General features: G+C 45.6%; 1 protein-coding gene across 2 annotated transcripts in view; it reads right to left on the bottom strand.

The window, feature by feature from the left end:
* CFAP299 (cilia and flagella associated protein 299) overlaps window positions 1-18,652 on the bottom strand; it is a 426,508-nt gene that overhangs the window by 91,163 nt on the left and 316,693 nt on the right. For both annotated transcript variants that reach the window (XM_083157702.1, XM_083157711.1), the window contains exon 4: window positions 3,216-3,358. In XM_083157702.1, coding sequence (XP_083013828.1) covers window positions 3,216-3,358 — 143 coding nt within the window. The remainder of the gene's footprint in view (window positions 1-3,215; window positions 3,359-18,652) is intronic.

The raw sequence follows: 18,652 nt of genomic DNA, 5'->3' as shown, positions 1-18,652 counted from the left end.
ACTGCATATCTTGGCAATGCAAATAAGTAAGGGTTTCAATAACTACAAAGGTTTTAATTAGCTGTAATATGGATCCATCTCAGTGAGTTAACATAACAGAGACGTAACATCTGCAACAGCTACAAAAAAACATATTATAACCCCGAAATATGAAAAAGTTGAAAGCAAAATAATAGCTAACTTGTGACCTTGCCATGTGAAATATTGTAACAATGTGATATACCGGTGGTTCCCCAATTCTTTTTAATCACAGTGAATCAGGTTGTTTTTCATGGCACCCCTAGGGCAAAAGTTTTTTATTTAGAAAATGAAGAAAAAATGTAAATGAAATTAAGTAAGTTGTGTTTATAAGTCATTGCTAGGTTTAATTATGTGCTGTGAGCAGGAACGTTTTAAGAGATTAGAGGACCAGCGCGCAGCCTTTGCTGCGGTCCTACTTCTCTCTGGTGGTGGGTAGACTGGCGACTGGTCTATTGTGCATTAACAGGTCTCCGAGAACATGGTGCTCGAGCCTTGTTCCGGGGGACATCTCCAGTGGCGGTGGCCATTTTTCAAGTGATTTGTGTCTATGTGACTTCTGGAAAGGTAAATATAACATATGGGTTCACACACTGCACACATTATGGAAAGACCTATGGCTGTGGGACAAGATTTGCTTCTGTTTGCCCACATATTTTATAATTGACAGCCACCATCTCTGGTTTTAATATTACTTTATTAATGCCTATTACATAAATAATTTAAATTGGTCCTGGAAATCGCATCTAAGGCACTCATGCAGGTATATACCGAGGTACCCTGGGGTGTCTTGGCACAAAGTTTGAGAACCACTGTGATATACAGTATATAAAACAGAGTCTACAGTGCTGCTTTACTAAGAGATTATAGAAACCAATTAAACCCCTTAACCCCTTCACTGGCAATTTTGGAAAATTCCTGGGCGATGCTTCAATGGTAACACTGGCATCTCCGGAAAATTTCCGAGATTGCCAATGCCACCCCCTCCTTGGTGCCGGGCAGCACTGCTGTGTTGAGCGCCTACTCCTTCCTCTGGCTGTGTGTGGTGTGAACTTGCTAACGTCATGCCGCAGACAGCCGGGTTGCCGGGGGCAGGGCTGGGCAGTGGCTGATATAGCGCATAGCAGAGCTGCCCGGCCCCGGGAGACACAGTCAGGCTTTTATTTTAGGGAGGACTCTCCAATAAAAAACCTGCCCTGTGGGGAGTGCTCCCTAAAAAAAAAAAACAAGTGAAGGGGTTAAGTGCGGACAACAAACAGCAGTTGTACTCCCCAAATACAATAAAAATAAAGACTTTGTACATAATTTAAAAAAAAAAAGTAATTTGGAGGTCACAGAGTCGTGATGATGTCACAAGGGGGCTGGGTTTGCACTACACTCCATTTTATCACTTTTGAAGCTTAGTGCATCTGGCCCTGAGTCTTTAATCTTATTACTGCACAATATGAAGTTCATTGATACAGTATGTCCATTTACATTGTTTTACACTGATGATATACAGTACCAAGTGACACTGTTACTGTGTATATTCCTCACACTGCATAAATATTGTGCTGTCTTAAAAATAAAAAAATAATGATATTTTACTGAAATGCATAAGGGATCTATAAACCAAATGATGATTGGGATTGCTTTCTATCACCCCTTTTCACATAGTTAGAAAACCTCCTATCCAGGGATGTAACTAAAGTGGGTGCAGGGGGGAGCGATCTTCTTATAGGGCTGGAGGCTTATGGGATCCTCTGTACCATAGACATCAAACAGTACTCTGGGCATGATGCAGACCCATTCGCTGGGCAGAGAATTCGCAGCCAGAGCGCTTATGCAAGGTATGCAGTGCGCATGCGTGAGCCATCTGACCGAATGCAGTGAGTGAAAACTAGACTTCGCTCACTACTCGTAGAGTGATTGACACCCTGTGGGCATTTGGGGGCGTGCTGCTGGCGCTTTCTGGGTGTCCCCAAGAAAATGCAGGCGTTCCCCGGCCATTGGAAGGGAGCTGATGTCATCAGCGCTGCGAGCGGGGGGGGGGGGGGGGGGATCATTCGATGGTAAATTATTTCCCACTGTGTGCATGACTGAGTATGCGTTCGCAGCAGGGGCAGGGGGGCGTGTGGTCAGTGGGGCAACATTTACCTGCTTGTTGGGCTCTGAACACTCGCAGCCCAGTGAGTAGGTCTGAATCAGGCCCCCAGTCTGAAGCTAGGCAATGATATCATTACAGTGATGTATCATGTGAATCCTTTTCTAGATGGGATGGCTGCATTAGCACCCAGGCACTGAGATTTAATGTGAACTGGAGGCACTAAGTGGTACATTATGACCTCGGGTAACTACAAAGTGGAATACATTGAACTGTAGACACTTTATGAACTGGGCACTGTGTGGAATTATACCAACGGAGACACTACTATGTGGTATAGTGTAATCTGGGATACTGTGTGGCATAATGTGAACTGAAGAAATTATAATGTGCTATAATGTGGCATAATGTCCACTGGGTACTGTAATGCGAGCTAAGGCACAGTGTAGCATAATGAGAACAAAGGGCATTGGGGACACTGTGTTATGGCATAATGGGAACTTGGAGCACAGCAATGTGTCATATGACCTGGGGGTACTACATTGTAGCAGAAAATGAACTGACGACCTCATGTGGCATTACAGTATATCAACTGAAACACTACAAGTTAGGGATGGGTGTAGGGTGGTGGTAATAGTAGGGGGGATGCATAGAAACTGCACACTGGCCCTCTCCTCTGTTAAACTGGCCCTGCAAATCTGTATATCTAGCCCTCATTGTGAATATACTATATATACATATATTCCACATACAGGCTTACAGACCATATCCAATAAGAATATTTAAAATTCCTGAAAAACTGCCTTTGTCCAATGAACCTTAATTTGGCAAAATGTGTTATTTAGTATGAAAAATATGTAATACCTACTAGTAATATATAAATAAGTTACAATGTATAGAACACATCTGATTTTAAGAATATTAGATGTCAAGCAGGCATTGTATGACCATGTAAGGGTAGGACAGCAAAGGTCAAGGAATACTTAGTATATGTACAGAATATGTTTTTCCTTATTTTACCATCAGGTTATTCACATTACTAATATGCTAAAATATTAAGAAAAATGTTAGGATCTTGCTATTATTTTCCATAGATGTATTTGATAATTGGTACCTTAGGTCACTGGGTCTAGGAAGAAGCTTTTTCTTGCCAGTGAAGTACACTTCAAAGTCTTCAGTCTTTAGCCTATGAGAAAAATCAATATATCCAGATACCTCCTGCCCATGTGAATTCTTATCTCGGATAAAGATGATGGACTGAAAGAGAAAGACAACATGTGCATTAGGTAAAAAATGTATTTGTATACTATGAACGCATTCTGATGGGACATAATTTGTATACACAAAACACAACCCAGACATAGGCGTGCGCACATTGAGTGTTAAGGGTGCACAGGCACCCCCTAATGATGTGCCCCCACCCCACACTTATTGCTACTAGTAATACCAGCAATACCTTTTACCAAAGACTTTTGCTTTTTAGACCTGTATTCCATTAAAATAAGCACCCATCAATCAGTTATGTGTGTTTTGCATTATTAATTGTATTACACCATTGTCATATCACTACATACCTGTGTCATCCAGATATGACTTTGACTTTATTTGCATGTACAGTTACACAGAGTAATTAGAAGATTAAAACTGAAATAGGCAGGATATAATGGTGTGGCTGAGAGACGTTTTATATTGTAGTGAGTGCACGCCTGATTGGCGGTGTTAGACATGCCCAATGGTGGTGTTAGACATGCCCAATAGGTGGTGCTAGGCACACTGCTTTGACAGTGCACCCCCTAATAAAATGTGCTGCGCACGCCTATGAACCCAGATGCAATTAAATGACAACTTAAGGTGCAAATACATTAGGCATTTTGGTACTTGTGTAGTTTCACGGCTTTTGCGTCTGAATCCAGGCGCCCACCTCCTTCTTAGCGGCTTGCAGGGAGTGTTAATCCAGGGGCTTTAGCGCCTACATCCCGTCAGCGTTGTGCCCGGGGTGTCTCCACTTGCCCCCATTGTCAGAGCTGCCCAGGCACTGCCTATTTCACTGTGGAACTAAAAGTACCACAGTGACCTGTCAGCGCCTGGGCAGCGTGCTGCTGCTGCCCGGCCGCTACGCTGTTAAACAGAGCCTCTGGCAGGCTGCCAAGTTTCTGTAACAGACTGTGCGCGCGGCGGCGCCATGAAACTACACAAGTACCGGCATTTTTGCCCAGCATGTATGCACAGCGATGATGGGGAAAATCATTGGGTTGAAAACCGCTCAATGACACAATCTTGGGTATTTCACACTTTATGATATAATTATATTGTATACAAATAGGGTAATTCAACTAATGCTGTGTACACACGGGTACAATCCAGCATGAGATTTTGACTATATAGTCAAAATCGCAAGCAGATCGTAAGCAGATCGCACAGGTTTTTTACCTTATGATCCCGATGCGCGCTCCCATAACAGCAGAAATCGAAACCAGATAGACAGGGCAGCAATGACTATATAGTGCAAATCGAAAGTAGATAGCATGAATTGTATGCAAATAGTACAGATATAGCAAAGATTGTATAGCACTCAAATCTTAAGTCGAATAGCAAGGAAATCTCACCGTGTGTACACACCATTACAGAAGTCATTAACTACTAACATGGTCAGCCACATCTCTATTCCGGGGCATACATATACACATTTATTGCACTTGCACTGCAGGTGAGGAAAAACTATAATGTGCAGATAGATTTAGATTTGGTAGAAGGGGTGCCGGACGGCTCCCCGACAGTCGGGATTCCGACAGTCATTCCTCCGACGTCGGAATTCCGACTGCTCCCTCATGGGGGTCCTAGACCACCATAGAGGGAGAATAAATTAGGTGGCGAGCGCAGCTCGCCACCGTGCCCGCAGCGTGGCGAGCGCAGCAAGCTCGTAAGGGGCTTCATTGCGCTCCCCCCGCTGTGCAGTCGGGATTCCGACATCTGACTAATGACTGACGGAATCCCGACTGTCGATATAATATACCACACCCGGTAGAAGTGTGTCCAAACTTAAATCTAAAACGAAATCTGTTCAGCATTTGTAGGATACATTCAAAACCAACCACTGTTCACCTTGCATGCAAAATAGTAAATGCATTTGTAACACTTGCATTATAACATGATTTTTTAGAAACAAAGTTACTTCGTTTTTTGCATTACTCCCAACTCAGAACCAGCCCACTAATGTGACTCTTTCCGCTATCTCCTATATATTTGGCTACATCTGTCACTCAAAGTGGGTGTCTGTGTCTATAACGCTCTGTTCCTGGACTTTCCTCTTATTGTGTGATTGCCTTCATCTGTGCTGAACACCTTTCTGAGAAATTAACCTGTTTAAAACAGGTGATGTCAATCATACATTAAGGGGAAGTCTAGAAACAGAGCACTGTGTCCCTCCTGGAGAGGGTCATGTTGGGAGGTATGTGACAGAGAACCAGCCCAGTGAGCCCACAGACAGTGCCAGACACCCTCTGCCTCTCCATGTTGCCCAGCACTGCTACTCCACAGCCACCAGGTGAGCGCCCCCCTCCCGCGATTTGCGGCAAAACCTCCCCCCCCCGCGCCCCCCCCCTCCCGCGATTCGCGGCAAAAACACCCGCTCCCCCGCGACCCCCCCTACCGCGATTCGCAGCAAAAACACCCCCGCGACCCCCCCTCCCGCGATTCGCTGCAAAAAGAACCCCCCCACGACCCCTCCCGCAATTCGCGGCATAACCACCACCCCGCGACCCCCCCTCCCGCGAATCGCGGCAAACCCTCCCCCGTGACCCCCCCCCCGATTCGCGGAAAAAACACCCCCCCGCGACCTCCCTCCTGCGATTCGCGGCAAAAAGAACCCCCCCGTGACCCCCCCTTGCACGATTGGCGGCACCCCCCTGCGACCCCCCTCCCGCGATTCGCGGCACCCCCCCCCCCCGCAATTCGCAGCAGCCCCAGGATTAAATGGCACATGCAAAACACTGACATGGCTATGCTCGACAATGAAAAAGGTTGACATGAGTTTTTGAAGATTTATTTTTAATTTTTTTAATTTTTTCATATTCATTGTCATGTGTTGACATGGACACCAATGAAGTGGCACACTTATGTCAACATTTACATGTGTTGACCTTTCTGTGTTGATTTTTTCTTGTGGCGATTCGCGTCACACCCCCCGCAACCCCCCCTCCCGCGATTCGCGGCACCCCCCGTGACCCCCCACCTCCCGCAATTCGCGGCAACCCCCCACCGGAACCCCTGTGAACCCCGCCCTCCCGCGATTCGCGGCACCCACCCCCGCGACACCCCCTCCCGCAATTCGCGGCACCCCCCCGTGATTCGCGGCAGCTCCAGAATTAAATTGCACATGGAAAACACTGACATGGCTATGGTCGACAATGAAAAAGGTTGACATGAGTTTTTGAAGTTTTTTTGTCATTTTTTGAATATTTTCATATTCATTCTCATGTGTCGACATGGACACCAATGAAGTGCCACACTTATGTCAACATTTACATGTGTTGACCTTTTTGTGTTGATTTTTTTCTGGTGGCGATTCGCGTCACACCCCACGCAACCCCCCCTCCGGCGATTCGCGGCACCCCCCCCGCGACCCCCCCTCCCGCAATTCGCGGCAACCCCCCACCGGAACCCCCATGAACCCCGCCCTCCCGCGATTCGCGGCACCCAACCCCGCGACCCCCCCCTCCCGCAATTCGCGGCACCCCCAGTGATTCGCGGCAGCTCCAGAATTAAATTGCACATGGAAAACACTGACATGGCTATGGTCGACAATGAAAAAGGTTGACATGAGTTTTTGAAGTTTTTTTTTTCATTTTTTGAATATTTTCATATTCATTCTCATGTGTCGACATGGACACCAATGAAGTGCCACACTTATGTCAACATTTACATGTGTTGACCTTTCTGTGTTGATTTTTTCTTGTGGCGATTTGCGTCACACCCCCCCCCCCACAACCCCCACTCCCGCGATTCACGGCACACACACACACACCTCCCCCGCGATTCTCGGCACCCCACCCCGTGACCCCCCCCTCCCGTGATTCACGGCACACCCCCGCGACCCCCCCTACCATGATTCGCCGCAACCCCCGCCCCCGTAACCCCCCTCCCGCGATTTGCGGCAACCCACCCCGCGACCCCCCTCCCGCGATTCTCTGCAATCCCTCCCCTCCCGCGACCCCCCCTCCTGCAATTCGCGGACACCTAAGTTGCAATACAGGGCATCTTTCATACAATTCTAACCATATTTCTCATATACAAACGTTCACAAATTAAGGGGGCGCAGCCCCTTACGACGGTGTGAAGAGCGCCCGTAGGGCGCGATGAATCACCTAGTATACATTATGAGCCTAATTCAGTAAGACACGGTCCCCAGCATACCAGCATATTTGCTCCGGGGACCGATGTTGCGGGTCTGCTCATGCGCACGGTAAAAATACACATGCGCAGTGCCGTTTCAGCACTCGGTAAGCACAGATTTTCAACCAGAATCAGGCCCTTTGAGTGTACATGTATCCACCTCTAAACATGTACTAATGTATTTTAATGGCATATATTTATTTGGGTCATAATTAAATAGAAATATTCCTATTGGTCTGAAAAGATAAAGACTTTTTTTTCTCTGTTGAACAACATAACATTTTTATCTCCTGCTGAGGGTCAGATTAAGAGGGTCTATTTATCAAGTCACAGCAGTTCATCAGAACAAAAGAAGGATAAACAGTACTTAGCATTCCCTTTCCCTCTCCCACCTGTGATAGCACCAAATGCTGCAATAGGCAATAGAAATAACAGCAAGCAGCCAGTGAACTACAGCTGCATATATATACAGCAGTTATGTCATGTACTATAATACCACTTTCACATCGCAGACCCGTTTTAAAAACCGGTATTTTAAACCGGTAATTAAAACGGGTCAGAGCCTTAATAGTGGCCAGATTACCGTTTTAAATGCAGGTTAAAGTGTCATTCACATTGCAGTTGAAACGTTTCATTCTGAACACGTTTCAAGGCAGTGTGTGACGATTGCCTGTCACTATTATACCGTTACTGCGCCGTGTTAACTTCGTGGTCCCCGAGACTGAAGTGAGCTCCTCTGGGTTTGATTGTCGGAGAGCAGAGAGGACCTGCAGCCTCGTCTCCGGCTGTCGATGTTGTAGTGCAGCGTCCTGCAACCCGGTGCTCAGCTCAATGGTGGTAGACAATGGTCCTTTGCCCGGAGCCCTGCTCTCTACAGAGCCGCCACTGCAGGTCCCGCACCGCTCACCTTGCTGCATTGAGGGTGGCAGTGTCGGCCGGGTCTTCCCTCTCACCTGCGATACCGATAGCAGCACCGGTCTGCGCCAGAGATCACACACACTGATGCGCCCCCCCCCCCGCCCCCCGGAGAATGTACTAGGCAGGAACCTGAGGGGCGGTCAGCCTGCCAGCACCCGGAGCGAATCCCCGCACCAGCCGGCCAGCACCCGGAGCGAATCCCCGCACTTTAATGAGAGGTGAGGGGATGCCGGGCAAGAGCAGCCTTCTTTATATAAATATATATTATACATATATTTGTATGTCTCTGTACATGTATGTATATATATGCCACAAATTGTGCTTGTGCTTGTGTTGTTTGCCTGAAATACCGTTTCAGACAAACTGTACACATTCACATTGCACAAAAAACGGCAAGGAACCGTGTAGGACTCTGCTTTTTACACGGTTCGAAATGCCAGTTAAATTGAAACGGTAAATCGGCTGTGGTGCATTCACAGTGCAGCCTTAAACGTTTTAAAAAGGGAAAAAAACGGCAATATACCGTTTTAAAAGTGCGATGTGAAAGGGGTATTAGAGGAGCAGTAGTGTATTGGTATTGTGTATACATCAGCACAACAAGCAATACACAACTCCAAATACCAAAAGCAACTAAAATACACAGTCAATTAGTAATTCAAGTAGGGATTTTTGGATCACGATATGCTTGTTTTTACTTCTAACTGGTGACTGCTCTCTGTATGTATTTATTTATTAACAGTTTCTTATATAGCACACACATATTCCGCAGTGCTGTACAGAGACTGTTTGAACATTCACATCAGTCCCTGTCCCAGTGGAGCTTACAATCTATATTCCCTACCACATGTGCACGCACACACTGACATTCTAGGGTTAATTTTGTTAGGAGCCAATTAACCTACCAGTATATTTTTGGATTGTGATAGGAAACCAGAGTACCCGGAGGAAACCCACACAAGCATGGAGAGAATATACAAACTCCACACAGCTAGGGCCATGGTGGGAATCAAACCCATGACCTCAGTGCTGTGAGGCAGTAATGCTAACCATTACACCATCCATACTGTCCCATTGTATGTATGTATGTAATTTGTATGTATGTGTGTATGAATGTATCTATCTATCTGTGTGTATGTTTGTCTGTATGTTTATATGTATGTTTAGTAATTAAAACCATATAAATATAGTTTTAAAAGAGTTCCAGAAATGATCCCCTGACAGGGCATATGGATAGATTGGTTGCTTGCTATGCTTGTATATACATATTGGTAAAAATCCCTATATTTATTTTAAGGAAGACCTCCTCTGCCAACACAATAATTCAGGGTGTGGGGCACTATATTGTGCCCCACATAACTATATAGTGGGGTAGTAGAAAACTGTCACAAGTAAGTTCGCTCAATTAGACTATACAGCCTGTATCAATGATAAGCTGTTAATCATTGGCAGCACCAGCACGGATGGTGTAATGGTTAGCATTACTGCCTCACAGCGCTTAGATCATGAGTTACATTCCCACCACGGCCCTGTGTTCGGTTTGTATATTCTCCCTGTGCTTGTGTGGGTTTCACCTCTGGATACTCCTCTTTCTTCCCACAATTCAAAAATATGCTGGTCATTTAATTGTCTCCCAACGTAAATTAACCCTAGTTCGTAAATTAGGTTATGTACTGTACATGGGCAGACTAGATGGATCCAGTGGCTCTTATCTGTCATCAATTTCTGTTTTTATATAGACAACAGTAAAACTTTTTTCTTTTTTTTAGGCTACATTATTGCCATGCTGTTACATGATATGTGCTGTCGGGTCATACATGATGCATATTGCATGTGAACAATTGTAGATCCTTATACAGCTTGAGTATCCCTTATCCAAAATGCTCAGGACCAGAAGCATTTTTATAACGATTATTCCATATTTCAGATTATTTATATCAATGATGTATGTGAGGTATCTTGCATTAGTGTTGTACAAACAAATCAAACACATGTAATACACACACAAATATATTTTATTTGTGCATGAAATAACGTTTCAAAACATGAAACAAAGTTTGTGTACTATCTCATGCACTGAATTTGAATGCCAAGCAATCATTTTCTTGCACATATTTAGTGCCAGATATACATGTCTCCAGTAGTGCCAGTTACAGATGTCCCCCAGTAGTGCCGGTTACAGATGTCCCCAGTAGTGCCAGTTACATATCATGCCCCCAGTAGTGCTGTTACAGATGTCTCCAGTAGTGCCAGTTACATATGTCCCCAGTAGTGCCAGTTACATATGTCCCCAGTAGTGCCAGTTACAGATGTCCCCAGTAGTGCCAGTTACAGATGTCCCCAGTAGGGCCAGTTACAGATGTTCCCAGTAGGGCCAGTTTACAGATGTTCCCAGTAGGGCCAGTTTACAGATGTCCCCACCAGTGCCAGTTACAGATGTACCCAGAAGTACATTCGGAATAATTTGGATCGCAAATATCTGGATAGGGGATACTTATCCTGTAATTCCTTTAATTTTGTTGTGCATCTGTTATGTTGTGAGCTGAACGTAGAAAAAGTATTTTATAAAGCCTAAATACAACTCTCCTGGCACATAGGAAGGTGGGTCTAGTCAGATTGACTATTTTACATAGTGAATGTTAAGGCCTGCAGTTTTGGGCAACAGTAATGTAGTCAAATGAATTGCAACCAGCAACAAAAGAAACATTTGGAGACATAAAAGTCAAGTACCATTACCAATATCTAATCCACTTCAACAGTAAAAATTTTAATTTTAAATGCCATGTGAAAAATAAAATGATAGCTTTATTGTAATGTTTTGATTGGAATAATCACTCCTTCCATTAGTGTGTGCTTACAAATGAAGCGTTAAGTACAATATAGCTCTTTCAGTCATTTTTAAGAATACATTTTAAAGAAGATTTCACCCAGTGACTCTCCACTGTGTTAACTATGACAGCTTTACTGTGTGTTGATGATTATCTTCTCTGGGAAACAGAACTGAAGCTTGTCCACTCAAACAAAGCACTACTAAACTTGAGACACTGAAGAATGACAAATTACAAAGAGGAGTTCAGGAAAACAAAGCCAGACAGTTCAGCCATTAAGCCCCTCCACAGGCTGTTGTTGAACCAACAATATAACAGGTGCTCCTTTTAGGCCCATCTGTAGATTTTACAGAGGCAATCCTTCAGCAAGTTACAAGGGCCATTTTTTTTTACTACTCTTCACAGATAGACTTGTCCAGCTAGGAAAAAAGTTTCCCTAAACCATTGACACCTAGTTTAAATCATGGGTTGTCTTCCTTAGACCTTCTCTAACAAAAGTATCCATAAAAACACATGGCATGTATACTAGGTATGCTGCAGAGCTATGTACAGGGCCGGCGCCACCACTAGGCAGCTCTAGGCATTTGCCTAGGGCGCCGGCACCTGGAGGGCGGCAGTTCGCCCCTCACCCCCTGCACTGTGGTACCTGCGTAAAAAAAACTTCTGTCCCCGGCGTCCCTGCTGAGTGCTGGTGTAGGGGTGTCCGTGCCGCCGGGGGAGCCTGCGGCGCTGTTATCGTGTATACGCTTGTCGCGCCCGGCGGGGTCCCTACAGAGCATAGAAAATAACGCCGCGCGCATAGCGCTAGTTATTTTCTATGCACTGTAGGGACCCCGCCGGGCGCGACAAGCGTATACACGATAACAGCGCCGCAGGCTCCCCCGGCGGCACGGACACCCCTACACCAGCACTCAGCAGGGACGCCGGGGACAGAAGTTTTTTTTACGCAGGTACCAACCAAGACACCCCCCCCCCCCCCCCCCCCCCCCCCGCCCGGCACCGGGGCGCCCCCACCCCGACTCGCCTGGGGCGCTCCGGTGCCTTGCACCGGCCCTGGCTATGTATTACTTATTTCTAAGTAAATGCAGCATTTGTTAAGGCACCTACACACGGGGAGATTTTGCAGAGTCAGCTGAGCAATGTAGATCGCTCAGGATCGCTCAACAAGATAGCTCAGCACACAGCACTGCACAGCTATGTGTCAGCGATGTGTGCTGAGCGATCTGTCATGGCCAGTGTTCTAACACTGCCCCTGACAAGCATGCTGGAGCTTAATCACTGGGTGATAGTGATGGGCGAGGCCATGCACTGCTATCGCTATGGCCCCTACACAGAGAGATGTAGGGGCATTCTCTAAGCGATTTAGTCAGATCGCTTAAAAAATACCCCGTGTGTAGGTCCCCTTAGAACACAAGTGAGCACAGATCAAAAGATAAGAACTAAGCAGTGTTTACCTTTTAGATGTTAAACTCTCCATGAGCACATACGATATTAGTACAAGGCATTAAGGGGCTCAAGGGCTGATTTAGAAGTGGATGCTGACTGCACAGCCGGTGTGTCTTTGTACACAGCGTTTGTGCAAAAATAAGCTTAAGCTGCTTGAGGCATCTTAAGTATAAAGATTTGCACTGCTGGCTTCTCTGGTATACTGCTATGAAAAACCTTATTTCGCTCCCTAGGTGGTCCAAATAAATATCTACAATTATTGCAGTAGATTACTGCACCAATTATCACCAGTCCATCTAGAGGATACACCTCCATTCATGCATTGTGTAGAAGACACATTACCTTTGGGTATGTAGAAATGATATTTATTTAATCTCCTTGTCCATCATTTTCCTCCTCCTTCTCGACCAGTTATTTTACTTTTATTCTTTGTTCTCTCCTTTTTGTTTTCCTCTTAAATAATTTTTAAAGAATATATTTTTTCATCATTTTATATATGGTTAACGGCAACCCCCCCCCCCTTTGTTTACCACTTATATAGATTGATTCATTGCCCCTGATGAAGTCCTAAGGGACGAAACGCATCGTGCCATGGATTTACACTCTACAGTATGTGGCACTTTTAAAGAACATGAAAGTGTGGATGAATTCTTACATGCTGGAAAACTCGCAACAAAATGTTCATTTGTTTTTACCTATTATCTTGATTTATTGTATGAACATAGCCACTAAGTGGTATTATAATACAGCGCACCTCTATTCTCTTTGTCTATAGGAGGTAGTCTGTACTCACTTCACTCACTAGATACATTTGGGGTGCACCAAGCTGGACACAATAGCCTGAATCCAGAGAGATATATAACAAAATGGGCACTCTCCAGGCCCAGTAGAAAGTAAATTGTAGTTTTAATGGTTAAAACACTTGTTCTTTAGGATGTCTATGTGCTTGTCTCACTATATACATGTTCCCATGCATTTTGCCTTGCATTCACAAGGCTGATCGTAATGCTGCAACGATGCATTCAGCTATATAATAGAACAAATCTGTTTATACTATACTTCCATTCCCCTCTCTCAGTCATGCACCTCACCTTCCATCCCCCCTCTCTCAGCCATGCACCTCACCTGCCATTCCCTCTCTCAGCGATGCATCTATTCTCTCTTCTCCTGCCATTCCCTCTCTCAGCGATGCATCCATTCTCTCTCTCAGCCATGCATTTCACCTTCCATCCCCTTCTCTTGGCCATGCACCTCACCTTCCATCCCCCTCTCTTGGCCATGCACCTCACCTTCCATCCCCCTCGCTCAGCCATACACCTCACCTTCCATCCCCCTCTATCAGCCATGCACCTCACCCTTCATCCCCTCTCTCGGCCATGCACCTCACCTTCCATCCCCCTCTCTCAGCCATGCACCTCACCCTTCATCCCCTCTCTCGGCCATGCACCTCACTTTCCATCCCCCTCTCTCAGCCATGCACCTCACCCTCCATCCCCCTCTATGAGCCATGCATCTCACCCTCCATCCCTATCTCTCAGCCATGCACCTCGTCTTTCATCCCCTCTCTCATCCATTCACCTAACTTTCCATCCCCCTCTCTCAGCCATGCACCTCACCTTCCACCCCCCCTCTCTCGGCAATATACCTCACCTTCCATCCCCCTCTCAGCCATGCACCTCACCTTCCATCCCCCTCTCTCAGCCATGCATCTCACCTTCCATCCCCTCTCTCAGCCATGCATCTCACCTTCCATCCCCCTCTCTCAGCCATGCACCTCACCTTCCATCCCCCTCTCTCAGCCATGCACCTCACCTTCCATCTCCCTCTCTCAGCCATGCACCTCACCCTTCATTTCCTCTCTCGGCCATGCACCTCACTTTCCACCCCCCTCTCTCAGCCATGCACCTCACCCTTCATCCCCTCTCTCGGCCATGCACCTCACCTTCTATCCCCCTCTCTCAGCCATGCACCTCACCCTCCACCCCCTCTATGAGCCATGCATCTCACCCTCCATCCCCTCTCTCAGCCATGCACCTCACCTTCCATCCCCCTCTCTCAGCCATGCACCTCACCTTCCATCTCCCTCTCTCAGCCATGCACCTCACCCTTCATTTCCTCTCTCGACCATGCACCTCACCTTCCACCCCCCTCTCTCAGCCATGCACCTCACCCTTCATCCCCTCTCTCGGCCATGCACCTCACCTTCCATCCCCCTCTCTCAGTCATGCACCTCACCCTCCACCCCCTCTATGAGCCATGCATCTCACCCTCCATCCCCTCTCTCAGCCATGCACCTCGTCTTTCATCCCCTCTCTCATCCATGCATCTCACCTTCCATCCCCCTCTCTCAGCCATGCACCTCACCTTCCGTCCCCCTCCCTCAGCCATGCACCTCACTCTTCACCCCCTCTCTCAGCCATGTACTTCACCTTCCACCCCCCTCTCTCAGCCATGCACCTCACCCTTCATCCCCTCTCTCGGCCATGCACCTCACCTTCCATCCCCCTCTCTAAGCCATGCACCTCACCCTCCATTCCCCTCTATGAGCCATGCATCTCACCCTCCATCCACCTCTCTCAGCCATGCACCTCACCTTTCATCCCCCTCTCTCATCCATGCACCTAACTTTCCATCCCCCTCTCAGCCATGCACCTATCCTTCCATCCCCCCTCTCAGCCATGCACCTCACCCTCCATCACCCTCTCTCGGCCATGCATCTCACCATCCATCCCCCTCTCTCGGCCATGCACCTCAACTTCCATCCCAAATTACCATCTCCTGCATAAAAATACTTTATATTAGTGTCAATTTGCAACATGTTATCATAAAAAGTTATAAAAAATATCACAGTACAAATGTGTCAAAAAAGTGCATATTTGATATTAAGCCCCCTTCCCGCTCCATTGAAATCCCACCCTGCAAATTAATATGCTCGCTGTGCGAATGGATGTGTATGGGTGCACATGCGTTCACACCCAAACATCCATTCTAGATTAGGACTAGGTGCTGTTATTTTCCTTAATTTCCTCTTCAAAATAAGAGGCACTGTTGTTCTCTCTAATTTCCTCTTCAAAATAAGAGGATGCACTTGACAGTCAGAATCTCGCCAGATCCCACTGTTAAGCCTAGGGAAAGGGTTAGAGTTAAGCTGCAGTGGGGAATGAGGTTAGGATAAGGCTGCAGGTGGGGGCTAGTTAGTTAGGGATAGGCAGCAGGAGGAGAAGGGTAGGGTTAGGCAGCCGAAGGGGACAAATTAGGGTTAGGAAATGGGGGTGAGGCTGCAGGAGTGGTGGGTTAGGGGTAGGGTTTAAATATTTATCCAAGTGACAAAGAGGTCCAATATTGATGGAGCTCTTTGTCACTTGGCTAAAATGCCATGTATACAGTGATTTTAAAACTAACCTCCAGTACAAGAAAAGGCATTTACAACCACAATGTGGTATGGGAGCCTCCTAAAACACTGACATCTGAATTAGTTGGAGATATTTGGACCTAGGCCACAGCCTGTAGTGTTTGGACAACTGCCTGAAGCGTGCTGTTCTAAAGACCCTTAGCAGAGAGGCAGTACGTGTGAAGGTTCCTGATTTCTTATTCTAAGGAAAAGCCTCCGTTTTGTAAATATTTTGAGAGAAAAGCCCTTTTTTTAAGAGAAGAGTTCACGGGAGTTTCAGAATCCCATTCTTCTCCTGTACTCTAAGTAAAAAGGGAATAGACGGTTCCTCTTGTTTTTTAACAGAAAATAGACTACACCATCTATTTTTCAATATAATCTGGTAAGAATGGAGGAAAAATTATGAAATGGAAGATAATTTCAGATTTGAAATGTTTAGTAAATAATATTCATAGATTTTGGGTGTAGAAGATGACCAGAAATAGGAATGTTTTGGTACAGTAGTAAGAAAATGTGAGCTTCTCTTACTTCAACCATAAATATACATTATAGATAATAATAATTATTTTATTATTAATATTATTATTATTACATTTTATAAGGCAACACAAGTAGTTCACAGCGCTGTACAAATGGTACACATTAGAACAATACAGGCTACACAGAACCTAACATTATGTAATCATAAGATTAATTAATAACCAGGCCTTCTGTAATGTAATGTAAATGTAATGTAGCAGCTTCTGCCTTACTACACTCATCCTTATCATTAAATAATTGCAACTGTCTGGTAGTATTTTCTGCCATTGCATTTGTGTCCAATTTAGCAATGGTCCCACGCACGTTTTCATTTGTTTTTGTTTTTCTTATTTAAGATTACTTTTTGGCTGCCCACAAAAATTTCAATGGCTGTCCCACCTGCAGTGCACATGGTTTTTTCCATTAGAGAGGAAATTTGCTTTGCGAGTGAACCAGAATCAGGCCAATTGTCTCCATAAGTCAGGACATTATATCCCACCTGACCATCAGCAACCCGCTCCCTCCCCTGCCAAACCACCCCTGCCAACCCTGACTTCCTTTTCCCCTGTCTCTTGAGAGAAAGTCAGGGCCTTCATTTGGTTCTTCCCCCACCACTCCCAACTTGATTCGATTCTCCCCCACCACCTCCACTACCTCTCTTCTTCTGCTTGTTTCAATCTTACCTACCTATTCAATCTGTACCTCTTTTATCAGGCACCGTCGCCTATGCATTAAAGCATGCCATTGTCTTAAAAAACAGATGTTTCCCAATACATTGTTGTTTGTAAAGCAGCTTACTGCAACAAGACCCCAATGCAAACACAGCACAACATTCTGCACTCATTTGCATCATTGCTGGGTCCCATTGAAGTGAATTTAAGGTGGGCGCATGTGTACCATATAACTTCAATGGCATAGCAAGAGCATGCAACTGCCCACTCTCCACTATGCTTTGTCAACCCTGTTGAAATGCGTATGAATTTCAGCATGGATGTAAATGACATATCTATACCCTGGATCTTAGCAACCTCTCCAACTACATATCCCTCTTTCCTATATTATGCCTCCATACTCCTTGAGCGTATCGTCTACAGTCACTTTACTGCCTTGTTTTTCTCCCAATCCTTCCTTGACCCACTTCAATCTGGCTTCTATACTCTCCACATAAACTTCCATCATAAAAGTCTGCAATTACTTCCTTGCTACCAAAGCCAAGAGCAGCTACTCTTTGCTTATCCTCCTTGACCTGTCTGTTGCTTTTGACACTGTGAACCTCCCTATTCTCCTATAAATTCTTTACTCCTTTGGCCTGCTTGATACTGCCCTCTCTGACTGTTCCTTCTCTGTCTTCTCCAATAGCTCCACCTGCTCCCCATCACCCCTTCTTTGCTCCCAAAATGCATGTCGCCTCTCCTCCCCACTGATTACTTCCTCCTGTTTGTGCCTCCAAACTTTTGTATGTTCTGCTCCCTACCTCTTGAATTGTCTACCTCTTCCTATCAGACTTTCCATCTCCAAACATTCAAACAGGCTCTCAAGACTACTTCTTCATTAAACCCAGCCATCTCTCATCATAGGTCTCTGTTCCATCTTCTCTGCTTATCTGATCTCTGTCACCCCTGTTTGTCCGTCCCCTTTAGAATGTGCGACCTCCTGACCCTGCATGTGCGGATGGTCATTAAAACTGGGATTTTGTGATCTCCTGTAGATATATTCAGGGGAAACTTTAAATTTACCTAGTCGAAACCTTCAATATTTGATGTGATTCCCATACATACATTGAGGGAAAACTGCAAAACAGGTGTTTTATGATTTGCTAAATAGGCCCCTTTACCCAATAAGCTAACAAATGAAACCATTACTGTATCTCTCACAAGGACATAATTATATAATTCAACTTCATAAAACCATCCAATATGGTTATATTATGGTTATATAGATGGTTAATATCCAGCATTGAGTCTCACAAATGCCCCACTAGAGAGATAACTGGTGTCCCCAATTATGCCATGCCCCTTTAGTGATATCAGTGGGGCTCCCACAAAGCCACACCCCTATATG

This window comes from Crinia signifera, chromosome 1, assembly GCF_055691185.1.
Source record: "Crinia signifera chromosome 1, ASM5569118v1, whole genome shotgun sequence".
Lineage (NCBI taxonomy): Eukaryota > Metazoa > Chordata > Amphibia > Anura > Myobatrachidae > Crinia > Crinia signifera.
Note: the sequence above shows the minus strand (reverse complement) of the source record. Positions and strands in the feature narration are given on the sequence as shown.